Here is a 22,475-nt window from a genome sequence, read left to right as displayed (position 1 = left end):
AGTCACATAAATCAATGTACTTCCTAGAGCTGCCACTCTATTACTCATGGGGCTGGAGTTAGCACTGTGCTCTGTTGCTGAGGATTTTCCCTGATAGCAGAAGAATGCATGGATGTTCCTCACCTTGGATAGTTTTGAAGAATGGCTGAGTATTTTCCTGACTCAATTTACGTTTCTGTAAGGATGTTTCATTTTTATAATTTTATTTATTTCTACTCCGTCTTTGCAAGGCAGTCTTCAGTAAAGTAGTGAGTAGAGACCTTTCGTACCCTGCATTCCTACCCCTACCCCCATTTAGACACATATGTTTGCCCATAGACATCCCATATACACCTTGCCTATGTGCTCAGGTGTTGAAAACTGAAACTTATCCCACAGAGCAACTGATCATGCTCTGCAAAAGGCCTTTCATTAAGTTTCTGTTGTGTGTTTTGAGGCATTATTAATAGTGATTCATTTAAATATAGCAATGGGCTAGTTATAGCTGCTGCCCCCCCCCGGGCAAAAAGCAATTTGTCACATTTTGCCGTTATAAAGCAGGCATAGGCAAACTCAGCCCTCCTGATGTTTTGGGACTACAACTCCCATCATCCCTAGCTAACAGGACCAGTGGCCAGGGATGATGGGAATTGTAGTCTCAAAACATCTGGAGGGCCGAGTTTGCCTACGCCTGTTATAAAGCACAGTTTGAATCCCTAACTCTCCTATTTGTTATGTGTTATACAAAACAACATTAAGGGTCACTTAAGTGTCCACTGGAGATTTCAACATGTGTCAGGCTGCCTAATTATGAATGATTCATCTTTCTGCTACCAACACCTCACACAGCTGGAGCAAGGGGAGGAAGAAAAGTCCAGTTAGGGGAACTGTAGTTATCTGGCAGGGGGCACCACATTTGCTATCCTTGTCCTGGCCTAATTTCAACTGTGATGCAGCACCACTGGTGGCCAGAGATGTTACTATGGCTTTGTCAGCCCAGCTAGTCCAGGTGTGTCACCTCTCCCCTGCATTTCTCACCTGGGGCATCTTTCCCCTTCCCACATTAGTAGGAGTTAGAAAAAGAAAAAGGCCCGAAAAAAACAGAATCTTACTCCTACTGTTGAAAGGAAAATTAAGCATGGATTGCTCCTTGGGGATTGCTCTGCTCCTCATTATGACCCTTGATAAAGTACTTGCCCTCACCAAAAGCCTCCTCCTGATTTATAAGAACACACAGAAACTATTTTTAAGAAGGTGTTGCATTTCTCTTTAAGGTTTAACCATTAATTTATCCTTTATTTAAAAGTTACTAAATAAAGTTTCTGTCACTAAAATTAGCTGTACAATATGCAATCTGAAACTAGTTTTTTAGTTATCAGTTGCATTTTACAGATTCAGACATGAGATATTTCTTTGGATTACTTTCAAAATAAGTATGACAATGATAGGAAAATGGGTTGATAGTGACTGGAATTTAAATGAATATATTTTAAAAGACTATTTTAAACCCCTGCAATACTTTGTAGCACATTATCTTTCTCATCTTCCTGTCAGTGCAACAATAGCTCTCATGGCAGCCAAATGATTATAGTATTAAACATATAAAGCTTACTTCTTATTGATTCTTTACAATACTTTTGTAACAATTATTATAGGATTTTGCTTTCGGGGGGCAACATGGCAACTCATCTTCAAATACAATATTTTATTTCAGCTTCAACTTGCAGAGGTGGTTTCACATGTGCATGCAAACTCCTTTTCTTCTAATTAAAGTATATCAAGAGTAAACAATGTGGTGCCTTCCAGATGTTTATTATTATTTATTTTACAAGATAAAATGAAGATAAAATAAAAATACAGATTATAAAAAGAATTAAAACCATTTCTACAACCTCTAAAACCAATAAAATAATTCCTACAACACACACACACACACATATGTATGTATGTATGTATGTATGTATGTGAGACTCAAGGAATGCGCTCTTCAGTAGGTACCTAAACATCATGACACAGCTAATTTCAGCTGGTAATTAGTTCCCAAGGGATGAGCTGCAACACTAAAAGTCAACAATAGTCTTGAAACTACTACTTGCAAAGCTGATTAGGACTGGGGCCCTGATAATTGGAGGCTCCCCAGACTGGTTGGATGGGAGGTTGCTCTGATTGTGGTAGCACTCCTTCTGAAAGAGTGGGTATGCAGCTTGGGTTTACTTCTGGAGCCATTGCTGTCACCTGAGGCTCAGGTGGTCTCAGTGGCGCGGATTGCCTTCCATCAGCTTTGGCTGGTGGACCAGCTGCGCCTCTATCCGGACAGAGAAAGCCCAACGGCTGTCATCTATGCTCTGGTAACCTCTAGGTTAGATTACTGCAACGCTTTCTACATGGTGCTGGCTCTGAAGACGGTTCACAAACTTCAGCTGATGCAGAATTCTGCAACCAACCCTGGCCCAACTGCACTGGCTGCCAATTACGTTTCTGAGGCTAATTCAAAGTGCTGGTTTTGACCTATTAAGCTTTAAATGTCTCAGGACCGCAATACCTCAAGGACCATCTTGCCCAATATGAACCAATCCAGACCCTCAGATCATCACTTGAGGCTCTTCTTTCTGTGCCTCCCCCATGAGACATCCAGAGGGTGGCAACTTGAGAATGGGCCTTTTCTGCAGTGGCTCCCTGCTTGTGGAATTCCCTCCCCTGGAAGGTTGGCCTGGCACCCTTGTTTGATATCTTTATGTGCCAGGCAAAACCATTCCTCTTCTTCCAGGCCTTCTTCCTAGCTAATTAAACAATCTGTGGCCTTTTAAACTATGTGGGAGTGTATTGTTTTTATTTGTTACTATGTTATGCATTTTTGTGTGGTGTATACTTGTATTTTGTCCCTGTGATCCTCGGATGAAGGGCAGTCTAGAAATGTAATAAATAAATAAATAATCAATCTATCTCCAACCATTGGTCTTGCTGGCCAACACCTGGAGAACTTCATGCAGAAATATTGCTCAGGTCATCTGAAGGGGCCCTCCTGCTTGTACTACACATTGCTGAGGTCTGATCTGCAGTTTTATGGAGTAGGGTATTTAACAAAGTAGTACCTGGTATTCAGGGACGCGGGTGGCACTGTGGGTTAAACCACAGAGCCTAGGACTTGCCAATCAGAAGGTCGGCGGTTCGAATCCCCGCAACGGGGTGAGCGCCCGTTGCTTGGTCCCTGCTTCTGCCAACCTAGCAGTTCAAAAGCACGTCAAAGTGCAAGTAGATAAATAGGTACCGCTCTGGGGGGAAGGTAAACAGCATTTCCGTGTGCTGCTTTGGTTCGCCAGAAGTGGCTTAGTCAAGCCGGCCACATGACCCGGAAGCTGTACGCCAGCTCCCTCAGCCAATAAAGTGAGATGAGCACCGCAACCCCAGATTTGGTCACGACTGGACATTATGGTCAGGGGTGCCTTTACCGTTACCTTTTTACCTGGTATTCTTCCTCCTGAAATTAGACATGTGCTGGTGATCTTCAGTTTCCAGCCCATATTGCAAGACTTTTTTTTGCTTACACAAGTCTTCCCAGAATAGCTATGTTAAGCCATGTATTATTTTTGTCAGAGCAGAATCTCAATATTAAGTTTGATGTTGCTTTATTAGGTCTGCAAACGAGACATAATGGCTGGCAACAGCAACCCCACTGTGTGGGAATCCCTGGCTCACACAAAAGCTCCTACAGACATGGAAATTATTCATTACTTATACTTTTTAAAACATATCTATACTAGTTACCTTAATCACTTCAGAAACTGCAACTACACCCACAACCATAAAATAAAATGTTAATGTTAGCTGGCTCTTGCATACTGCGGGAGCTGACAGAACGTCAAGGTAGCCTTTATAAAATGACAGCATTTAATATATGCAAGAGAAGGTGCGAAAGTTGAAGAGGAAGCATAAATGAATATTTTTTAAGTATCTCTTGTGTGGTGTAATCTATGAAACTGAGGAACACCTTTCCAGCTCAAATATATTCTTGATCTACTATTGCAAAGTTTAAGCAGGCAAGAATTGTGAATTAACCATTCATTTTACATGAAGAAGAATGTGCCTAAATGCTAGTCAAAACACAAAAATTGGGTTACATATTTCGTACAGCCCAATTATCAAAGCTCTGTGTCTGCACATGTCACAGGGAAATAAACAGGGCTTGCAGTTGAAGAATTGTTTGACTGAGGCAACCTTATTCAGTTAATTCAGTTAATTTCCCTTTAGGCTAATTAACAGCTATATATGACCTTTAGCTGTGGCAGATTCCAATCTTACCCAATGAACTAAGTTTTAAGAAATATCTATCCAAATAGGATTGATTACTGATTCATGCATTATGAAGAGCACAATTCAATGCCATTTTAAAGACTGGAATAACGCCCCATAATAAGCTGATTAGACTACAAATGAGATCTTATCCACACAGCCATCACCCTATAATAATGCTGATGTTTCCATATCTACATTAATCTAAAATTTAAAACCAAATATATCATTTTAGACTGATACTGAAACCTTGCAAAAACTTATGTTCATATCATTTGAATTAAAAGCATATTAAATGGATTCATTAGAAAATTCTCCTCTTTGCCTTGCATTTTCCCGACAATGTCTACATCCTTAGGCTACAAAACAATTTTTATAATTGCTGCAATAAATCACAAAGCATTGACTTAAAGTTAAGAAAAATTGTTGCCTGGGTGATTAAAATACGAAAACAAAATAAATCCTTTTCTAAATTATAAGATATCCATACACTTCTTGTTTACACAGGTATGAGTACGGAATTGAGCAATGGCATACTTATATATGAAATCATTATTTATTTAGATGGTTTTACACTTGAAACGTGCTATGGAAATTTTCTTTGATTTTTCCATTTCATAACATAGACATTTTAAATAAGCTCTGCCCTGTGATTAGGGGACACAGATTCAGAATAACTCACTACAGTCACAGTTCACACCACAATAATAAGAGAAGATGTTTCTGGCCCCTGTTAACTGGCTATATGGGTTTAGAAAAATATAGGTGCATACTACTTATTCCAAACTCATAGGACTCAAGAATGAACACTTTGAGGAAGCTATAGGAAGTATAAGGAGGATGTAAATCCTGCATGATTAATCAACTATTAAACACAGCTTTCTAGAGTTATCTTTTTCCATGCACATGCAACAGGCTAGAAATAAGTTTGAGGGACTAGGTAAACAGGGCTGAAAAGGAGCATGTATGGAACAATTCTTCAAACATGTTGTCAGTTTGGGTACCATTTTCTGAAGCAATTCCAATTTATATTGCAAACTTAAACTGGCAACTTTCAATTACTGGATTTGGTTATTAACAGATCCTAAAACTTTACCAATAATTTATAACAGGAAACTGCAGCTCACTTTCCCCACATTTATTCTCTTGATCAGCACTTCTAAAGCACACTTTTGCTTACAAAGATAAGATACATAATAATGAAAATAAGAAAAACAACTCATCACTCCAAAATTAGGCAAAAGAACAAAAATCCAAAAGAAATAATTTAGATATAAAAGAGGTAAATGAATTCCACTGAACACGGATTCTAATTTCTTATACTATTCCTTCTTGATGAAACAAATCAGAGCTGGGATAGCTCAGTACATCATGAGACTCATAATACCAGGGTCATGGGTTTGAGCCACATGTTGGGCAAAAGATTCCTACAATGCAGGGGGATAGACTCGATGACCCTCGTGGTCCCTTCAACTCTACAATTCTATGATTTTATTATTGTATGAAAACTGCTAAACAAACATCTGACAATAGTCTCAGATGTAAATATCTGTGCCTTAAGATAAAACTATTCAGTCATAATAACTACCAGGAGAGACAGAACCATTCCTTTTCAACGACACCCATGAATACCTTCGTTGAGTTTTCAGAATTTACTAAGGAACTGATTAAAACATGAATTACATCTTCCCCACCCAATTCTGCATGCACAATACAATTTTCTACTGTTGCCTCCTCACCATCAGCAGCTCTCGCATGAGCAAAGAGCTTGCAGAAGTATCGCTAAGTAGGGACCTAACAAAATTTGTAAGCTACTAACTAGATCAATTCCATGATCTTCAATATTGCATGTAACGTATAGTGGTTATTTGATACTAGTTATATTGAACAGTAACTGAGAGATACTATGCACACCAATAATCTCTGTTTTACCAATTATTTTTACCAATTATTTTTCTGCGTGATGGCTTCAGCTGTATGGAGGTCAGGCAAGACTCTACAGCATCCTGGACAGCTCCATGCAGAGCTCAGGCTGAATACTCCATAACTGAGGTATAGGAGGAGAGAGCTGTAGTATAGAACCTAAATGCTGTTTTAGCCTTAGACAGGAGGTGCAGCACCCAGCTTTGCCTTCCATGTGAGGAATTTCAATTTCAATTTCAATTTCAATTATAGGTGCCCAGCCCACTTTAGGAGTCACTGACTCAGATGGCATGGCACAGTCTCCAACAGACACTATGGGTAGGACTCACCTAACAAATCCCATCAGCAGAAGCCCAGTGCAAGGACTTCCCCTCAAAACTGCCTCGTGGAGGTTGAGAGAACCCTGAAGGGTCGCGGGGGGCTTCTTTAGCCCCGCGCACGCTCTCCCGGCTGGAGAGGTGACGCGCGGCTATAGAGGCTCCTGCCATAGCCGCGCGTCACCTCTCCAGCCGGGAGAGGGTCGCGGGGGGCTGCTTTAGCCCCGCGCGCGCTCTCCCGGCTGGAGAGGTGACGCGGGGCTGTAGAGGCTCCTGCCATAGCCGCGCGTCACCTCTCCAGCTGGGAGAGGGTCGCTGGGGGATGCTTTAGCCCCGCGCGCGCTCTCCCGGCTGGAGAGGTGACGCGTCTTCGCTCCATAGGACGCACACACATTTTCCCTTCATTTTTGAAGGGGAAAAAGTGCGTCCTATAGAGCGAAAAATACGGTAATCATACTGCTTTATACATTTTATATACAGTGGTACCTACATATGCTTCAGGTTACATACGCTTCAGGCTACAGGTTCTGCTAACCCAAAAATATTACCTTGGGTTAAGAACTTTGCTTCAGGATGAGAACAGAAATCCTGCTCCGGCGGCGCAGCGACAGCAGGAGGCCCCATTTGCTAAAGTGGTGCTTCAGGTTAAGAACAGTTTCAGGTTAAGAACAGACCTCCAGAACGAATTAAGTTCTTAACCCGAGGTATCACTGTATACATACCCAGTAAAAGCTTGATGTTACCTGTTTTTTTCTATGCTGAATGAGAAAACCACACATTTTTAAGAACCGGTTTAAACTTTTCCCCTAAAACTATGATGCATCCCAGCTGTTCTAATTATGATTGTTTTTTCAGCATTTAACATTTTGCCTCTTTACTGCTGCCTGAAATTATAAGTTTATTTATGTTCACATTTCAGCTGAAGAAACACAACTTTTAATTGTTAACAGATGTAATATCAAAGTATGCTGATTATGTAAATGAAGGCGGGGCGTGTGTTGTCATAATCCTAAAAGCTGTATCACAACTTGTCTATGTGCTACTAATTTACTTGTTTGTTTGTTCCATTTAATCCTTTCTTGATGGCACTCTGTAGCAACACTTGAAAATTATTTTTAGAATAGCTGTTAAATTACAAAGCAACAACCCTTTTTAACCCATACGACCCTAGCTTCCTTATTCTCTTCACCGTGCAGATTTCTTTTATGAAAGCACAATTATAAATAAGGATTTAGTGCAGAATGTTACAGATCCCAAAGAGTCAGCTATTGATAAAATTGCATGGTATAACAGATAACGCCTTTTGGTTATAGATTATCCTATTGTTTATCCACTTCAATGTGTGAGAAGACTTGAAAAATGAATTACTTTTGACCTAGAATTTATTGTTTCTGGAAGAAGTTTTAATTTCACATCAATGCATCAGAGGGAAAATAATTGTGCACACCATAGATGTGCTGATTGTGTTTTGTGCTATTTTAAAATGCAGTTACACAGATTAAAATAATAATAGGGCACTCTAATTCACATAATGGCACATATCACCTGTCTTTTTGTCAATGACACATTTAAAAGCATCTTTTTATTAGAAACACAAATCAATACACTCAAGGGATTGCAATAACTACCCTAGGCAATTTGTATTATCATTTCCTTCTTTATGTTCTGACTCTTAAGTAACTTATTATTATGAATGGCATGAAAATGGCAACCTGTCACAATTGATTTTTTAAGACCAAGGGTTTTGTTCCCCTTCATTCCTTCCTTCTTTTGATATAACTATCTTCCTACGAAATAAAGGTTCAATTTATAAAAGGCAATCTCAAGTTTCAGCTCATGATAGCTGAAATGTCTTATTAATGGTCCTTAGAAAGATTATTACCTGGGATTAGCAGCTATCTGCATAGTTTTGACTGTAATTTCCCTCCTCCAACCAGGCAGGATACAAAATTAATTAATTAATTAATTATGAAAGAATGAATGAATTAATGAATCTGAAAAGCAAATCTTAACACGACAGGCAGGTTGATGCAGGATAAGGTGGTATTTTTGGTACCCTGGCTCCGAGACATTTAGGACTTTAATACAGGGATGGATGACATATTTTGGCCTGAGAGGTGTATTCACCCTTGGCCAATCCTCTGGGGACTGCATGCCAGCAGTGGGTGTGGCCATCCTACAAATCCACATGTGCACACCAAAACAGCCCCACCCCCACCCCTTCAGCAGATGCGCTAAACAAGGTTACTGATCTGATAATCGAGTAAGGGGCAATTTGTACCTCCTAGCCCAGCACTGCACGCACTTTAACTTTTTATCCTTTTTTATTACCACCAAAATTAGTAGGGACTTGGATACCAGAAAAATTAATGGTATTAAAGAGCTAAGAGGTCTAGGAGGAAACAACAGTTTGCACTCACTTAGGTCTACCAGAGAGAGGCAAGTCAGTTTCAGTGCTAAACGCAAGCAATAAGCCAGACTGAAATAGGATTAGATTCTAGTCGTGGACTTAGCACTGATAATTTATCCCCCCCCCCCCCAAGGCCTAGAACTGACAAAATACCACTTTCTAGAATACCAAAACCTGTGTAATCATTGATGAGATGAATTTAGAAAGAAATCTTCTCAACTGAAAACAAAAAAATGGGCGGGAGGGAGCTAATGAGAAAACTGAGAAAACTCGCTCTACAAGCAGGTGTATTTCACAGATGCTCGAAATGTTTCCCCGAAACAACAATTTTCAAACACAAAAGCCAACCTCAAATAAATTAAGCACCACACTAATCATAACTGAACAGCATCTTATAACCTCAGCAATGCTTCTTCCCCACTGTTTGGGCCTTACACCTCTCCTCACTACTTCTAATGGGTCCACATCTCAACTGAGACCTGCAAGGCTTGTTTATTTTACGCTAGTAAGTCATTGACTCGTGATGTCCTATGTCGCCCTTAAGAGACCCACTCCAACTTGAGAAACACTGCAATAAAGGCCATAACTGAATACCATTTGGATGAAATCCAATGTTAGTCACACTCAATGCCAGACCCATTGAAGCCAATGAAATTAAGACCATTAATTTCAGGGAGTCTACACTGAGTAAGTCTTAGTTAGAGATCACCCTTTATCTGAATTTTCACCACACACATAATGATATACATTCCCCAGGTTTTAAGCATGCCACCTTTATGCACTGCCCAAAATAATTATGAGTAACAAGAAGTAATTTAAAAACTGACTAATGAAATACCAAAATGATGAAATGGAAGCATGTTCCATTGCTGGAAAAGCTAATCTAGTACTGTACTGTAAAGCACAGATGGGAAACTATTTTCAATAGAAATAAGTACAATAAGCAGAATTTAGGACAAGTAATCAGTTGTACTGGCTGAATTGGTGGAGAATCATAATATATGAATTTAATCCTCTCTTTAGCATGAGAAACAAATACATAGGAAAGGTAAAGGTGTTCAGAATTTTAAAGGCATTTAGTCCAGCACTCTTTCTAATCAAACCAGCTTACCTTATTCTTTGGATTGGAGGTGTTCATTACACTCCGAGTCTCTTTTCCGGTATAAATAACAACACCAATTACTGTTCCTGCAATAAATAAAACAAAGAAAACAGTTTATAGGAAAACTTTATCATTTGGGGGGGGGATGTTAAAAAATAGTAATATAATTATTCATGCAGCTATGACAAAAATACAAACTTTCTTCTTAGTATTGTTGATGTAGAAAACTACTACAATAAAATATTGTGGGCTCGTTCACATATTTTATCTGCCTATGTAAACTCTCTTCCCACCCCTCTCTGGTCATTTGAGAACCCTTGTGTATCTAACATAACAGCTATTTGAGGGTAGTTAATAGTATGGAGTGACTTCAGGTAAGAATTTTTGAACTCTCCACTAGGCCATACAGTGCCCACCCCACTTACACATGCATTGCATTCCAGGTCACCACACACATAATTTCATATGTGAAATAGCATAAAGTCTGAATGCCTATTTTCCCCTGCTTTCTAGTTGTCTCTCCCACTCTCTCTCCACATCAATAAAGAATGCACTGTTTACCTGAGGCAACAACTGTGCTTGCCCATAATGTATTTTCTATGCTTAGGCTTTCATGAACTGTTGGGTCACTGTCTTCCTGTTAAAAACAAAGCCAACTTGTAAAACTATTTTTCAATAATACTGTATAATCATACATACATGCATGTATGGGGAAATATTGCCTCTAACAATATTGTATACACACACATTCATAATGGACTAACATTTAAAGATCATTAGGATTTTTATATGGTAATAAACGTCAGATAAAATTGTGAGAAAATTATCATAAATCTTTTTTTCACAATATACAAACTTGTTTAGAATTACCGGTACATACTGCATCTAGAATTTAATTAAGTGGTTAACTTAAAACAATTTCATCTCACTGATGTGAATCAAGTGAATTTCACTAGGATGGACAGAGCAATCCAAACCACAGCATCTGTTGGCAGGGAGGGGTTTGAATGAATCATTATATATCCTCCTTACTAAAAAGGGGCCCATGGTGGCAGAAAACCCCACCACTTGCATAGAGGGCAGAGAGCAAGGGGAATAATGCTCAACAAAAAGCTCCTCCTTCAGTCTTCTCTCATCTCCACCCATGGATTACCTGTCCCAGTACCTGCAACTCTGCTCAGCAAATACACTAAACCAATACATGTATGCCGTGCGAAAAACTCAAAATAGAGCCTGGAGCAACAGCGCCCGTGCTCACTTGGGCCAAAGTCCCAGAATGACACAGAGGTAATGGGACATTAGTCAGCAGTTTAGGGTAAAGTAAAGGTAAAGGACCCCTAGACAGTTAAGTCCAGTCAAAGGTGACTATGGGGTGCAGCGCTCATCTCGCTTCAGGCCGAGGGAGCCAGCGTTTGTCCACAGACAGCTTCCCGGGTCGTGTGACCTGCATGACTAAACCGCTTCTGGCTCATGGAGAACTATGACGAGTGCCGGAGCGCACAGAAACTGTGTTTACCTTCCCACCACAGCGGTACCTATTTATCTGCTTGCACTGGAGTGCTTTCAAACTACCAGGTTGGCAGAAGCTGGGACAGAACAACAGGAGCTTCACCCTGTTGCACGGATTCGAACTGCCGACCTTCCAATCAGCAAGCCCAAAAGGGTCAGTGGTTTAGGCCACAGTGCCACCCGCACCCCTTGAGGATGTTTAGGAGTGCTTTTGGAGCCATCTTTGTCAATGGAGGACCTCTGCGGTAAAGGGTGCCTACCAGCCGCTTTGGATGGTATGTAAACTTCCTGCCCTGGGCTCCTTTGGTAGGAAGGGCAGGATATAAATTCAGTAATTGTTCCCTTTCCTGGACAGAAATAGCTTGGCCACTGTGAACTCATGTTTAGACCCGAATTTGGAGAATGCTGTGATGAGTGGTGATAACTGGTTTTCTTCACTGGATCCATATCATATCACTGCTAAGATATCTTAGCAGTGCCTATTAGCCACCTTAGCAGACTGCCTATTAGTCACCAAGCCAATTTAAAGATCTTTTTGCTTACATATAAAGTTCTAAACAACTCTGGACTTGCAAATGTCACTCTGTATTGATTTCTAGGTGGTACATTGCATAATCCTCATCTCTATGATTGATAAATTCCTTCTGAGAAGTGTGGAATAGCACCTTAACTGGTCATTCTCTTTCTTGAAAACACTTCGTAAAATACAGTTCAAGAATTTCAGAGCTAACTTGCATTAAATATCATTTTCTTTTAATATATTACATACTTGGGACAAAGTGATATAGTAATAATTCTTGCTTACCCGTGTAAAGGTACCTTCAAAGCTGTGAATATCCATTTGTGGCTTCTGAGCATAAACATATGCATTGATTGAAAAAAGATCCTAGAACAGATAATTTTGAAATATCCATGTATCAAAATGCCACTAATACCTTCAGCAATAAGGCTAATTGGTTAATTGGGACTTGGGTATTATTACGGATGTTGGAGAGCTGTTGGTTTTTTTGTATATTTATTTTAGATTTTTTTGTGATTTATGTGTAAATTATTCAGTATGTCTTTGTATTTTTTGATGTTTAATGTGGTTTATGACTACATTTGTTATGTTGTAGCTATGTATTTTTTCCATGCTGTAAGCCACCTTGAGCATGGTTTGAACTGTGGAAAGGCGGCATACAAATAAAATTGGTTATATCTAATGGTGTCTCTCAGGAGATGGAAGGGCTTTTGAAGAGGCATATGTCAGTGCAAAGGGGAGACTACAACAAAGGGTCCCTCAAGCCTTCAGAGGAGATTGCAGCACTGCAGACAGAGAATCCCACTTCCGCTAATGGATGTATTCACTGGCTTAAAGAGAATCATATCAGCTGGACAGAGAAAATTCAATATTCTTCCCCATAGGTATCTTATAGGGATCAGTACTGCCCTGTTGCTTTCTTGCCTCTCCATCTCACTGTACATGCGCAGAAGCAGCATACCACAACATTACAATTATAGCACAAAATTTCCCTCTTTGTGTACTAGACATTACTATAGATTATGCACAGGGAAATGATTATTTGTTGGGCATTTATTTTTTCTTGGGCTAAAACCAATACTTAATTAATTGCTCACAGATAAAGGTATATTAAAAAGTGTTTAACAGCACATGCCTAGACCTTAATCCCTATCAAACTTTTAAACATTTTTATTTTCACAGATGGAGATCAAAAGGTAAATGACAATCTGGAGATACTAACTGATGCATATACATAGCCTAGCTTGCTTCTGTTTTCTAAACTCAAGTACAAGAAATATAATGCCACTAGAGATACAATATGCATATTTTTCCTCTTCAAAATACTTGCGTCACTGTTTTATAGAGGAAAGCAGCAATTTATACAGGCATATGTTTTGAATACCTGTACAATATAGAGTAAAATAATAATACATACTCACACCCATATACAAAATGTTTACAAAATGAGACTCAGATTCCAATGGCTCACAGTAGTTTCTCACTTCCTGGTTTCCCTTGGTGCATATGTTGTTTATGGAATTTTCCCTGGTAATATGGTGATCTTATCCACCTTTGTAATTTCTGTGGTTATTCAGTTATATATCCTCAGTGTCATCTAGGGATCTTGAACATTTCCACACTGAGGTGTGTATCTCAGGAACAGTAATTCTTATATTATGAACTTTGATGTTATAATTATTTGTGGGAGATGCTGTTGTGAATTTGTATATCAGTATATTTCATTACTATCTATTATTACCAAATATCCCCCCCTTTTTTTTTTAAACCCAGAAACCAATCTACTCAGATCAATGTATTCAACTAACATCACATACAATGGCACCCACTGGAATAACAACTACAACTCTGGCATGTTTTCCTGTAACACTTTGTTTCACGGGGAGGAAGGGGCAAAGAGTATATGTATGGGGGAATATAGTTTTGTATTCACTTTGTTGAAAAACTAATAAAATATATTTAAAAGGATGTATTCAAATTTCTCCTCCTTGTATAAGCAAACAATATGGAGAATGTTTCACTTTCCAAGTGGCTGTATGTCCACCACAGTAAATGGCCACTGACTGCATCCTTTGGTCCAGGCAAGTAGTAATTTGAACATAAGAACCAGTTTCAATGCATAGAAGTCCCCACTGCACATGATTAATCTTCATAATAAAAAAAAGAGCGCTGACCCAAAGAGCAACAATTGAAATGTAAGGTGCATAGCCTTATGTTGTGTTTGTGAGCATGCAAACGCCCCTTTCGTAGTTGGGGGGCCTCTAGTGCAGACAGTTCCTGCCTCCCCATCATCCTTTTAGCTATGTGAGCTATGCTCAGGGATGTTTGGATCAGGTGTACATGTGGTTATTTGAAAAGTATCAGCAGTAAAAACTAAGCACTGGTAAACACACATATTTTCTATCAGGCATAACTGTTAGATTAAAAGGTGATTATGACTATTAAATATAGTTCTCTATATACATTTTTAAAGAAAAGCAAGCAAAAGTTCCTAACATAATCAACAAGTAAATTTATCAGGATGTTTCCATTTAGTTTTAAAAGAATGCAACTCTAACCATAGCTTCTTCTTCACATTCTTCTGAATTATTTATGCTTGCTCATATATTTTATTCATATTTTAAGAGAGCAAATCAGATTTCAACATCTTCCATTACAAATCATCTGTTTTTATGCTAAATCATCAACCATTTATTGTAAGCTTTCACACAAACTTCCATTCAGTGCATTTTTGTTATTCTAAGTTAGTTTTCATCAGCCTCTTGAGAAATAATTCATATGAAACTAATACACATGTGGTGTCCTATATCTTCATCATTCAGTTCTTCTCAATCTGTTATCACCTACAATTTAGATAATACAGGCTATTATGTGCTTTATTGTGCACAGAAAAATAAGAGTCTCAGTACAGCAGAAAACTAATACCACACACATACTTGTAATACAATAAAAACTATTAATGAAGTGAGCCAAGCACGAAAGTTTTTTTTTTTACTTTACATACTCTCATGCTTTGCAGAAATGGTGTGACAAACTAGATCACTTTAACATTTGCCGTTTTCCTTGAAACAGCATAGCCATCACATCTAAATTGTCTCAAAAGCAAGGAAAGAGCTAGTTAATTATCATGAAAAAATGATATACCCAAAGCCTCCATGACTAACTTCAAAATTAGTACAGACTGTATTTTAAATAATCCAATGAGTAAATGTTTATTGTTGATTCTATACCTCTGCCACCATGCAATTTATTTTTAAACTAAAACAATGATGTTTCTAAACTTATTGATTCTCATACACTGTCACTTATGTCTTTAGACAAGAGAAAATTAAGACCATTTGAATTTCCAAATGTAAGTTAAAAGTAAGGGGACTTACAACACATCGTACCATGGATATATAAGATTTAAACAATTATTATAGAGAGGTTGCTTAGCTGAACATCTCTGTCTAACTTACAGGGAAGCATTTGGAAGGATGCATCGAATTGTTTGCAAAAGTCATGAAAGAACTAAATGATGGCACAATAATGACAATGTTTTCCTCTACAGTTCACAATAATAATTTAGAAATCACTCTAGAGTTATCAATAATGTAGAAAAACCTCCTCTATTAGGTCAAGGGCAACATTTGTTCACCTTACTTAAAGATCATTAAAATACATCCTTAATCATAACATGCAGTTCATTACAAATAAAATTGCCTTTGGTTCAATAAAACTAATTAAATGTAAATGGTATTGTTTACTGCTGTATGGATCTTTTGATATAAATCAGCAAGTCACCATTTATTGAAAATTACAGTGACCTCATTGCTGCTAATAAATTTCCGTGATCATTTAAGCCAGAGAAGAATATCCCAGAATATGCACAGTGCAGAAAGACACTATCCCACATATGACTATGAAACCAAGAAACCTAACCTGGGTGTTACAGTTCTTACAGCTCAGCCATCATTAAATGACTTGTTGAAATTTTAATTCTCTGATCACATTAAGTGGTTTTGGAAGACAACAAAATCTGTACTGATCATCTTTGGTGGTGTCATCTGTTCTTTAAGAAAGCTCTAAAGGTTTACCGGTTTATTTATTCTGGGTGTCACTGTGGATAAGGTTACAGTCCTACATTGATGATGGAACTGACAGCCCATGACAACACAAGATACAATCCTTTACATCGGATAACTACAGAAATCAAAATGAGTGACAGTTATGGACAGTGTATGTTAACTACATGACTATATTGCTTAGTCTACATCTATGCATGCTCTGTTTCTTTTCCTTTAACTACTACTTTAAATATTAAAAGTAGTGCAATTTCCCAATACTTTTAGGGCGCATGTAGCTGTATCCTTTTTTTTATTTTACGTGAATTGTGACTACTTAGAACTAGTCTTGTTTAACCCATTTATTCAACAGAAGCTTGACTTTTACAAGATTTATGTTCTCTATATTAGTAACCTCATATGTTATCCCAGAGGTCAGGGCTGAATCCTTGTTAGTGGCATTAAGAATGTACCTGAGTCCAAATTAAACCCTACTGCTGAGGGTTAAACATTTCCTGAAAGTTAAGCTTTCTGACTTGGAAAACCCACTTCCTAATTTTGATCACTTCTCCATTAAGGGGTGGGGGCACTCTCTGTTCTCAGAATCACGAGTAAGCATTTGGAATTGGTTAGTCAAGTGCTTCCCTAAGGACTAGGTCACTGGAGTTGTTGAGGCACAGAATTAAATAAGATTTATCTTGTATATAGGAGGACATGTGTACTCAAAAAGCTCTCGGACATCTATACTTTTGCTTGCTATTTCAGTGGATGAAGCTAGGAGACAGTAGGCAGCAACTGCTACTGTCTCTCATCAATCCTACATACAGGGTGAAAGATTAAAAAATGCCTTGCAAAAACAGAATTACTGATTTCTCTAATGCCTGAGTATTTTATGTTCTGTGGACTGCAGGAGAAAGTGGCAGCAGGATGAGATCTTAAACAGGCAAAGCTGCAATGACTGCAGCGAGTGTGGACTGTAGCAGAGGTGAAATTATGAAGCATCTCCTCAGCCATTTTAGAAGCAGCCCAGCAGGTGGCATTCAAGAATTACTGTAAAACCGAATCAGCCCATCCTCAGCAAAATGCAATTCATTTGCTTACATGCTAACCAGGGAATCATACAATCACAATTTGTGTGTGTGCATGAGCACTGGGGGTTATACATTATTAAATATATATGACTCACATGAACTTTGGTGGCAACTATTAAACTGCAAGGATTTTGAAGCATTTCATATAATAGGGTTTAGTTAAAAATACACAATTTGAGAGCTTTTAAGTATCTTTGTTTTAAGAAAATCAACTCATCTGCCCTTCTCCTGACTCAGTTATTTGGTACCATAGATGCTGTTCAGGACTGCAGCATCTCTCTGTCACAGACACAATGTGATGTGCAAAACAGAGGGGGGGGGTTCACTCTCTGCCATTATTCCATTCTCCCACACAAATTACCCTCTACGGTCATTTAACAAATTTTGGCGATTCCCGTGACAAATTGTCTCTGAGGTATTTGCAGCTCTTCTATTTGCAGCATGGCTGTACTCGCATATACCTGATTATGTAAAATAACCCTACCAAATGAATGCTGTAAACATGGCTCCCATAGTTACTACAATAGCAGTAACTCCAGAAAGGGTAGCTATTCCAAAGAACAAAAATCCTTTGGATTCAATCTACTGCATATATTTCAAACAAATATGAGTTTCAAACAAATAGCAGCATCACTATAGCTGCACATTATTGGTTTTATTTCAGAAATAAACCTCAGAAATGCATTTACTATTTACTGGGTTAAGCGTCAATACTATTCTTTCACACTAAATAAAAAGCAGAAACTCAAAGTAGCAAATACATCAAACTTTTAAAAAAAATAAAAACTATATTTTCAGCACAAACTGATGCATATTTTATTCAAAATGGAGTCTCACTGTTTTCAATGTAACTTACTTCTTAGTGAGTGTGCTTATAATTTCAGCCTTAATCTAATTTGTTAATTTCAACTGTGGATTTCATCACACAGGTGAACAGAGCAGACCATAGTTTATCTTGTTTGAAGGCACACCTGGGTGACTATAGCTGCCAGGTCACAGAAGGTAAATAAGAATGCTCTAAGTTATTTTCTGTTAGACTAATGTCACAACTAACTGGAAGTAGCCACTGAAGTCCCTACTTTCATTTAGCCAGATGTTTCCAGCTTTATGGTACATATTCTGTATTTCAGGACCAACACACACTGTAGCTAAAATCCAAATTGTTGTCTTAGGCTTGCACATGTCTAGTGGTATTTTAGGTTTTTCCCTTTGAACTCATTCCTCATTTCACCTTAAGAACTGCTTTTGAAACTTCTTCCAATTTCAAAATTATTCAGCCATGAAGCATGGCAGGGATGCTGCCTGAGAAACAAATCAGATATCCCTAGGATAACATGTAACAACTTGTACAGTTTGAAATTAAAATATTTATATTCTACTCATTCCATGCTTGAGCTGCCTTACAACCATAATTATGAACAGCCACTATTTATAAAAACAAAAAATACAAGTAAGCAAACCATTAGAAAACAACAGCTTGTATATACCAGTTCTACATTTTCTCTTTGAAAGACCACCTTTCAATATGAAACAATAATTCTTGTCATATTTCCTTAAGCACCACTTTAAATTGAATTGCCCAGTCATACAGTAACAGAGAATATAATTGGTGGGTCTCCAGTAAATGCTGCTACTCCAACTTTAGTGTTTTCTGATTTTATATATACTTACTGTTTACGGAAAGTCAATGTTATGCACATACAATTTTTTGATCTGGAAATTTTAAACACAACTTCTTCATAACATGTATCTGCATAAGGCACAGTGAAAGAAGTGAAATGTATAACTACAATGCTTACCCCTAAAGCTGGCAATCTCTGTGTGCAACTAACAGCAACTTTTAGTTTCCAGTCTGTTTCACCATCTAGCTGATCAGTTCGGATAAAACATGAACCTTAAAAATGCAAAAGAAACAAAAACATGACAGATGTTTTAGATCCCATTAAAATGGAAATGGACATAAACTATGGAAGTGTTGCTTTTGAAATGTCTTACAACAATGTTCTTAATTCTAGTAGGGCACAGGGAAACAAACAGGAAGATTCCTATAGACACAGTGCAAGAGCCAAAGGCATGTGTATGCAAAGTTTTTCTTGAGTTTCCTGAACCTTTTTAAACTTCACAAAGTTAACATTTTAGGATTCTCATGTCTGACTTGCCTTGGTAGCCAGCAAAACTATATGGCTTCCCCTACTCTTCCTTCAACTCAATAGAGATGGGCAAAGTGTTGTCCCTGCAGTTGTGCTAGACCACGCATCTTCAACACTTTCAGACCCAGGACCCACTTTAAACCCAAACATGCATTTGGGGACCCATTTCTTAATCTTTTGCCATATATTTTTTGGTGGTAGTGCTCCTGCTATGACCCACCTCAGATCACGTCACAACCCACCAGTTGAAGAGCAGTGTGATAGAGAAGCTATTGCCTTCAGGGGGACTCTGCTTCTTGAAGTCACTGCTTTCAAATTCCAGTGGCACTATAGGCATGAGCTTACCGCCTTTTTTTCAGAGCTTGTGAGCGTTGTGCTTGCATTCGCACTGGGCTTTTGAAGCACTCTGAGGCAGAAGAATCTCTTTGAAGCCTGAGCACTCTGAAGCCCATGGTAAGGTCAAAGACAAACACACTCAACTCTCACTTTGTGCTTTTGTTAATACATAGACTTACTCCTGGTGAATGTATCAGCCAAGGTTTTTCTAGAAAATCAGTTTTCCAATATAAGGACCAACCAGCAAAAAAACTTAAGGGGAAATTTTTCATTCTTCATGCACTAGCTACATATTAAATGAACTAAGGATGACCAGCACAAACTGACTCTGTGTGCTTGGGCAATTGGTTGAGCCACTGGCAGCCAGAGGCTAGATCCAGTGGGCTACCAGCTGGTCAATCCTGCTGCAGGAAACAGACTATATCAAAAACACAAATCTATTGTGTAATAATACTAGTAGTCAACTCTAGTTTCATCTTGGAAAATTGCTGCCCAAAATGTGCACTGGCAAAAATCCATCTTCTCTCATATAGCTTGCATCATTTTACATTGCCAAGTAAATGCTCACTTGTGGCCTGATTCAAGTGTCAATTTCTCAGAAATAATGGGGAATGATAGAATTAAGAATGGTGTGTTCAAGAACGAGATTAAATCAATACATTTTTGGTGCCTCAAAGGTCCCTGATGCAAGTAAAATCTAACTAAACCAGCAATTTAAGACTGAACGGACCTGAAATTATAACTAACCTAAAGGTGGAATTTTCGCACAATAGTCTCTCAGAAGAACTTACAGATGTCCAATGTCTACACTATTTTATAAAACATGTAAGAAATATTTTTTTTTTTTTAAAAAAGACAATTTCATAAAGTACTAAATTTCAAACAATGCTATATAAAACTTTGGTTCACAGCTGAAAACTACACATGTCCTAAAAGATGGGCCGAGGTCTGTATAAAATAATTAACTACTTCTTCAAAATCCAAATATAGTAAGCATTTTTCAGACATAGCTATTGAAATTGAAAACACTGTAAATAAGCATAAGACAACGTGAGAATGCCACACTCCTATAGTACACTCTAATCAACAGTCTATTTTCCATCATACTTTCCCTATACAAGACATTTCATGGTTCTCTTTACCCTTCCTGTCAATGGCTGCTCTCATCCATCAATTTCATTTAGAATTATACTATAGATCAATGCAGTTCAAGACCAGTGTGGCTCCTGTGAATGGTTGACTGCACATATATTCATTTAATAGAGCTCACACTATGACATGTATTGGCCAGCTGCATTTCCTCTCCACTTCAGCAGTTAATTTCATCAATAACTTATCTCATAGTCCGTTTCCCTTTTATCCAGAAAAAGAGACTGCTTTGTGCCAAGTCAGCTTTCAATAGTGATCACTACAGCAAAACCTAAACAATAAAACGTCCTCCTATCCAGGCATTTTGAAATAATTCTTTAGCACTATTGGCAAGACTTTTCAATGTACCAAGACATACTAATTCTTAAGTTTGGATAATGAAAGTTCAAAGGGATAAAAATTAAACAGGCAACAGCAAAGAACACATAAGAAATAACTAACTGCAGTTAATTGGAATACTTTATTAATAATTTACATAGGCTGAGTTCACACATGATGTTAAGCCAAACAATGGCTTGGCATGAAAGAGCAAATATGCAGGTTCCTGGAAAAAAGCAGCTCCTGGTCATTTTGTCCCTCCCGCAGTTCTGCTGTATTCACATTGCTGTAAGCCAAGCCATGGTTACATTTGAACCTGGGCTCATGGTTTAATAAACCATGAGCTGTAAGCCATAGAACAAACCTTGACTACATCTCATGATTTGCCTGGAGCTAAACAAAATAACAAGCCTGGATTCAGATGTAACGCTAAAACAAACCATGGCTTAGCTCACAGAAGCACAGGCAGGCAGGCAAAGAGAAAGAGCAAATATCTTCCCTTTGAGAACTCATGTTTGCTTGTTCTTGCTAAGGCATGGTTTGATAGTGTTATATGTGAACCAGTTCATAGTTTGCCAAACTGAAACTGCAGTCATCCACAGCTATGACAAATAAACAATTCCTTAAACTTTAGAAATGAGAGGTGAAAATAATTATATTTATTTATATTTATACTTCTTTCCTTGTTTCTAATCTCATCACCTTATTGAACCACACTTTCAAACTTTTCTCTATGACTACAAGGGTTTAATTTTTAGTTTCATTTTTAACATAAAGAATCCAATACAGAAATAAACTAGAAGGAAAAATTGAAGCTCCAAACAAATATTCTTTTTTTTTACAGTACATCTCTAGATGTCCCACTTAAATGTTGCATAATTGGTGAAAACTGGAAGATATTAAGACTCTAGCATTAATTGTTGTCTAGTATTGATTTCTTTTGATATAATCAACTATGGCATCCCTCTGAGCTGCTTATCTGGGTTTTGCTTGGGAGAAATGGTGTTATGGGAGTCCTAGTTCTTCTTCCATAAGTGATCTTAGAAGGTGGTGCTGGGGCTGTTAGCTTATGGGGTGTGTCAATTTTCCTCCTTGCACCCTATGTTTTTTAATATTTACATAAACCACTGGGAGAAGTAATCTGGTGGTCTGGGCTAAAGTGTCATCAGTATGCAGATGACACTCAGTTCTATCTATTTTTAAAGACTTATATTCCACTCCTCAATACAGGTGATCTTGGGGTGGGCCAAAACAAAATATAACACAATAAAAACAAAAACAAAATAGAATACACTTTAAAAACAGGCACTACCCCTCATTCAAATAAGAATTAGCCAT

The 22,475-nt window shown here is 38.1% G+C and overlaps 1 protein-coding gene across 6 annotated transcripts in view; it reads right to left on the bottom strand.

The window, feature by feature from the left end:
* Nucleotides 1-22,475, bottom strand: part of ATP9B (ATPase phospholipid transporting 9B (putative)) — a 115,236-nt gene that overhangs the window by 51,772 nt on the left and 40,989 nt on the right. For all 6 annotated transcript variants that reach the window (XM_081014128.1, XM_081014129.1, XM_081014130.1 and 3 more), the window contains 4 exons: nucleotides 18,984-19,078; nucleotides 12,336-12,416; nucleotides 10,583-10,658; nucleotides 10,031-10,107 (listed from right to left, as the gene is read on the bottom strand). In XM_081014128.1, the coding sequence (XP_080870254.1) occupies nucleotides 10,031-10,107; nucleotides 10,583-10,658; nucleotides 12,336-12,416; nucleotides 18,984-19,078 (329 nt within the window). The remainder of the gene's footprint in view (nucleotides 1-10,030; nucleotides 10,108-10,582; nucleotides 10,659-12,335; nucleotides 12,417-18,983; nucleotides 19,079-22,475) is intronic.

The sequence above is a fragment of the Podarcis pityusensis genome (assembly GCF_964106645.2).
Source record: "Podarcis pityusensis genome assembly, chromosome: 7".
NCBI lineage: Eukaryota > Metazoa > Chordata > Lepidosauria > Squamata > Lacertidae > Podarcis > Podarcis pityusensis.
The sequence above is the reverse complement of the archived record's forward strand: the minus strand, read 5'-3'. Positions and strand labels throughout refer to the sequence as shown.